General features: G+C 27.8%; 1 protein-coding gene and 1 non-coding gene across 2 annotated transcripts; both read left to right on the forward strand.

Moving 5' to 3' along the window:
* Positions 1 to 51: 51 nt before the first annotated feature.
* On the forward strand, positions 52 to 124 carry TRNAR-UCU. The gene has a single exon. It is a non-coding gene; the product is annotated as a tRNA-Arg (tRNA).
* Positions 125 to 3924: 3800 nt separating this feature from the next.
* On the forward strand, positions 3925 to 4715 carry LOC101212685 (calcium-binding protein CP1). The gene has a single exon (XM_004134200.3). It carries the CDS (start codon positions 3933 to 3935, stop codon positions 4461 to 4463), a length of 531 nt encoding a protein of 176 aa, XP_004134248.2. The 5' UTR covers positions 3925 to 3932; the 3' UTR covers positions 4464 to 4715.
* Positions 4716 to 6370: the final 1655 nt, after the last annotated feature.

Below are 6370 nucleotides of genomic sequence, written 5' to 3' on the forward strand. Positions count from 1 at the left end.
AAGATATTATGCTATTATATATATAAAAAGATTTAATTCTATCATCAAGAAGCGCCCATGGCCTAATGGATAAGGCGTCTGACTTCTAATCAGGCGATTGTGGGTTCGAGTCCCACTGGGCGTGTCCTTTTTCTTTTATTTTTCTCTTTTGATTAATTGTATATAGTAATCGTGTTTAATTTCTAAATTAAATTTTAATTATCAATTTTGAATTTACGGTGGCTCCACTTTTTTTAAAATGTAGACTAACTCTACATTTAATTAGTTTACATATCTATGTCCGTAGGAAATTTTATTGATTTTTAATAATGTTTTTTCTCGATAAAAGTTAAAAGGTTAAAAATTTTCGGAGAAACAACTTTTAGTGTCAAGACTTCGATCAAAATGTTAAAAATCACCAACATTCATTTATGTTCATAATGTATAATTCATTTGTTTTATCCAATACAATGTATATATTTGTCTTTTGTCTAATACGCTTGAAAAATAGTAAATTAATAATTTGTTCGAAATATTACTAAAATAACTAAAGAGGAAATTGAGATAAAATATTTGCATTTAATAAAAAAAAATTGTTTTTTTTTTTAGTTTTTTCCTATAAAAGTAAATAGTTTGATTGTGAATTCAACCCATAATAAATTGAAATTAATAAAATTGTAATTGAGATTTTGCTCACATCTCAAGGATTTTCTTCATTTTTTATCTCAAATTAAGTTGATAAAGCGTTTATGTTTTGATTTTAAATATGAACAAACTAGTTATAATAAATGAAAAGAAAAAGCATATTTTGCCTAGAAAGATTTATGAAGGATAGAAAAAAAAAACTAACTACAAAATATAAATAACAAAAAAAATTAAATGAACATGAAGTATAAAGGAGTTTAGTTATGGAAACTCAAGTGTGGATAAAGATTGAGTTAGTGGAGAATGAGAGAATGAGAGAATGAAATGTAGGGAGGGAGACTTTTGAACATATTCTATTTTAAAATAAAACGAGTCATTTGTTGAACGAACATCTAACATTCTCATCAAAATGGTATTTAGATTATATTCCACAGTGAAATATATGCATCTCAACGAGATGTATCTATCGAATAATGTGTTGGATCTTATTTTATGTGTTTAATGTTAAAAATAATAGTATTTAAAATATTGTTATTTTTTGTAAAACATTTTTTAAATCAATAAATAACGAGAAAAAAAAATCTATAATCAATCCAAAATGGACCCATTTTGGATGCCTTCGTGCAATTTGAATTTTTAAGATGTCACGTATAGCATCAATAGGTGGCATATTTATCATTTATTGGTTCATGTTTGTAGTGTATAGTTTTAAAAAAAGAAAAACAATGGTTTTTCTTTTGTTGAGTATATATTATATACTTCTGTAGCTAACAGACAAAACTTAGTTCAACGAATAAGAATCAAGAGGTCAGTAGTTCAAAATTCTTATTTAAAATTGTATTAAAAGAAGTATACATTCGTACACAAATGAAATGATTATGCAATTCATGTGATTATATTTTTGTTATATAAACCACATTGATACATTTGTATTTTAAAATTAAGAGTTTAGTTAAATGTAATGACGTAATTATTTATTTTCAATATAAGTTTTAAGTGCAATCTTTATTTATTGGTACATTTTTAGAAGTTAATGAACTCATTTTCTAATCTATTGGTTCATGTTTATCAATCGTTTGTTTTTATAAAACAAACCTCTCATATGTATATTCAAACTATATTTTAAATCAATACGTGAATTACATATATTAGTAAATTTAATACATTCCAAATAAGAATTATCACAAACATAGCAATTGTAAGAATGTTCTCACGATTAAATATAGCTATCAAAACATGTCATACAACTCTAATTTCTACGTCCATAACTTTCGACGGGTAATCCTATTTCGTTCATGAGCTAAAAACTGTTTTTATTAAACATGAACAATTTATTGTTTTTCACTGTATTAGAAAACACCATTTGGTTCTAATAAAATATTTTGAAATTTGAATTCAAAAATTTTAATGTGTTTGGTAGTAAATTTGAAAATGCAATTATGAGTCTCACGTTCAATCTCTAAAAACAAAATTTCAAAAAGCAGAGAAAACAACACCTTTTTGTTTTTTAAAATAGATTATTTCAAATTGTGAAGTGAGCATCGACGTCCAAAAAACAATTAGAACGACCAAAATCGACCAAACTGACACCAAATGGTCAGTTTTATTAAAAGTACGATCAATGATTGGTTTAATTAAAAGGTTTTGAAAAGTTGACCAAAATCAAAATCGACCCACTAAACATCGGTCGGATTTTTTTAGTATAAACCAACTAGGTCGATTTTCGACCTCTGTTTTTGTACAAAAGTGCTCCTATCTAACTGATGATCATCCCTAATTTTATGTGTCTATTTTTCAACAACTGTTTTGGAAAAACAATTATAAAAATCCAAACATTCCAAAAAAAGAAACCAAAGATTCCAAAAAAAATAAAAATGAGTAAAGAAATAAATTGTTAAGTTGGGATTGACCGATAGTGAAAGGGTCGTTTTTTATAATAAATAAAGAAGAGACCAGGAATTAAGGAAATAGATGTAGAGAGGTTGCGATTTAAAAGAAGACGTGATTCAAATTTGATGTCCTCAAATGTCGTCACTACATACGTAACATTAACACCTAACTAAACTCTCCACCTCCTCTCATTAATTCATTTAAATCAAGCATAATGATTATAGAATAATATTAAAATAAACTAAGAGTAGGAGACTGTTTGTTTGGTTTTATTTCTTGGAAATTGCACATCACCCCAGAAACATTTTGAAAAAATATGATCAAATTAGTGATGACTTTTAAACGTGTTAATTTTATAATTTAGAAAATATAATCACACAACATTTATTATCATTTTTTTGATTTTTTTTACAAGTGTTCCTTTATCTTTTTTTCTTTGATTTTTTTTGTTTGTATCCATATTTACATACTAATCTTAGACAGCAACTTATCTCATTCTTAAACCTTTCAATGTCGAGAAAATTTGTAAAAAAATAATTATTATTTAGGTAGTCAATATGTTCAATTTATTTTAAAAATTAAATATACTAATTATAGAACAAGGAAATAAAATATGGTAAGCTGTTTACAAAATTTATTATACAAACAATGATCATGTTAGAAAAATTATAAAAAATAGAAAGAAGAACAAAATATTTACCTTGGTACCAAATTTGAGGATAAAGAATTTGAGCTTTTAGTTATTTTTTTTTAGAGAAATGGTCTTTTCCTACCAAATTTGAGGATAAAGAATTTGAGCTTTTAGTTATTTTTTTTTAGAGAAACTGTCTTTTAGTTGGTTTTGTTACATGAAATATAAATAGTTTATCAATTTTTGATGAGGGGTATATAGTTTGTTTTTTTCTTCTATTTTTTAAAAGTAAACAGTTTTTAAAAATAAACTTACATTAGAGAGGCTCCTGTAGTTGTCAACCGTAGCAAAATATTTATAAAATATAGAAAAAAACTAAAAAATGTTTATTTGAGTTGTGTAAATAATTTAAATAATTTATTATTTTTTTAAATGTAACTTAATTTAATATTAAAAATAAAAACACGTGAACTAAAATTAAAAAATAAAATATGAAGTCTAAAACTAAACCAACATTAAAATAAAATATAGAATCTAAAACAATATTTTAACCTTGAAAATATTTTAAACTAAAATTGTGCGAATAAGAACCAAAAAATATATATTTTAACGTAAAATAAAAAAATAATAATTTAAAAAGAGAGAGAGAAAAAAAAAACCATTTAAAAAGTCACGGGTTCCGGTCCGGCGTGTTGCCCAAGCCATTCAGTTCCAAACAACATGGGCCCAACAGACCGGGTAACCCCGAAATTCCCCTCTCCCTATAAAACCCCTTCCCCCTCTCTTCATGTGTCCACAACTTTTCTCCCAAATTTCCTCTTTCATTTCATATCGTCTCTATTTTTCAGCCATGTGCCCTTCCGGTACCGCCTCCGACGATCGTTCTGACGTTGCGTCCGTCGGTTTCCGTCAGGCATTCGAGGTACTCGACGCCGACCACGACGGAAAGATTAGCCGCGACGATCTTCGTAAATTCTACAGCGGCGGCGGCGATGCCGACGAAGATGCAATTGGGTCAATGATAGCCGCTGCGGACTTGAATCGGAACGGAGTTGTAGAGTATGAGGAGTTCGAGCGCGTATTGTCCGGGGGACGGAGGAGATCGACGGGGATTATGGAGGAGGTGTTTAAGACGATGGATAAAGATGGAGATGGACGGTTGAGCCATGGCGACTTGAAGAGCTATATGCATTTGGCTGGATTTTCGATATCTGATGAAGAGGTAACGGCGATGATTAGGTTTGGCGGTGGAGATGAATCGGACGGCGTTTGTTATGAAGGATTGCTCAAGATTTTGGCCGTTGATAATATGTATTAATTAGTTCATATATTGATATGTATATTTTTTTGGGTGTGGTTGAGATCTGAGGTTTCCAAGAAATGCATTTCTGGAAAATGTTTGTCTTCTTATTGTAAAAAGTCCTTCTCTGGGAGGGGAAAAACGTTTTTAATAAAAAGCGTTTATTTCTTGAGCCGTTCTTGTTGTGCTTTAGGTGTTACTAATCCTAAAGCTCTTGTATGTAAATTTGAAGTTTACTCAATAAATTTTAGTGTTTTGAGAGTAGAAAAATGAAAGAGTGACAAAGAAATAGGAAATGCTTAAATTTCCTATCATTCATTCGATTTAAAAGGTGAATGAAAACATATTTGAATATTTAAAAATAAGCAAACTATTTTACATATAAATATTTTGTACATTTTTTTTTTTTAACATTTTCCCTTCTTAAATTAAAGAGAGTAGTATTAAAGTACTTTTATATAATATTAAATGTTTTATAATTTCATATTTTAACTTCATAAATATATTATATTTTAAAAAGAGTTTTTTTTTTCAAAAATAGAAAAAGTGAGCGTGTAAATATTTTGATACTTTTCCTATTTTTAAAATTTAAATTCACTGGAAGACAAAAACAAAATTTATTATAAACATTTCGTCAAATATTCTATTTTTCACGATTTTAGATTTCTGAATATATCTTTTGTGGGTTCAAATAAAACTGGAATATTTATATATATAGTTTTATAATTTAAAGGACAAATAACAATGAAAAATGTTAGCTGGGCTTTTTGTCTTTGGAGTTGTGTGAAGGGTGATTTGATTGTTGGGAAAGAATATTCTAATTTTATACAAAGCGTGGGAAAAGTTTGTACTAAAAAAGTTACTATTTTGGTGGTGGCAGTATACACGTGTCATGCCACCACATCTTACACATTATGTATTTCCTTTTCTCTCGTCACTAATTGAATTGTTGGATTTTGTTTGAGCGGCCACGAGTAAACTCTCTCATACGTGTGCCTCAAGTCTGGGAAGGCTTATCTTGAGATCTCCTCACTTCTTTGTATACATTTTATATGGAATAAACATAAATATAAATTATTGTAAACCGCATTCAACATTGATAAACACTAGACATCCATGTCTATCATGAAATATAGATTCTAGTGTTCTTTATTTCCCACCTTTTGTTCTTCCAATCCAAAATTAAATGGCTAACGAATCTATTTGTGGAGCTTCTCTTAACCCTTACATGTGAATTACTCGACCTAATCTAATTTACAATTTTTTCACAATCAATTTAGCTAGGTTGAGATAACCTGACAACTTCTGATTAGTGAAATTTTCTATTTAATATTTTATCAAAATGGGTCGTTTACAAAATCACTCCAACATAATTTTTTATTATTAAAAATCAACGTTATTTATATCAATTTTACTGTAAAAGTTGGACTGAATTTAAGTGATTAACCACAAGTACACGAAATATATTTAGAGGATGAAATGGAATCGGTTCCAAATATTTGTTTAAACAAACTTGAAATGACGTATATTTAATAATTTAAAAGAATTTAACTTTATTATATATTACACTAAAAGTTGTTTTTGCTTTTCTTGTTTTGTTCCATTGTCAGTGTTTCCTTCAGGTTTACGCTTTGAGGGATATTGAATTTCTCCTAACTCTAAATGTGAAGGGAATTGTCGCTATCTTATTACTCTTCCAAAACCATTTTTAGTGCCATGACAAAATAGACAGATTATTTATTACTTAGGGTAAATTAAATATAATAAACTTTTACCATTTAATGATTTTTTATTATAAATAGTTTGTACTTTTTATTATTTAAAAAACCTATAATTTTCGTTATTTTTAAAAATGGTAAGCAAATGTTTTTGCTCTTTTTGATAATTAAAAATGACTTACAAATTTGGAGTTAATAATTGAATGT

Source organism: Cucumis sativus, chromosome 3, assembly GCF_000004075.3.
Source record: "Cucumis sativus cultivar 9930 chromosome 3, Cucumber_9930_V3, whole genome shotgun sequence".
Classification (NCBI taxonomy): Eukaryota; Viridiplantae; Streptophyta; class Magnoliopsida; order Cucurbitales; family Cucurbitaceae; genus Cucumis; species Cucumis sativus.

Bases quoted from the DNA above. Each gene is read 5' to 3' on its own strand.
- LOC101212685 (XM_004134200.3), top strand. From the start codon at position 3,933: ATGTGTCCACAACTTTTCTCCCAAATTTCCTCTTTCATTTCATATCGT.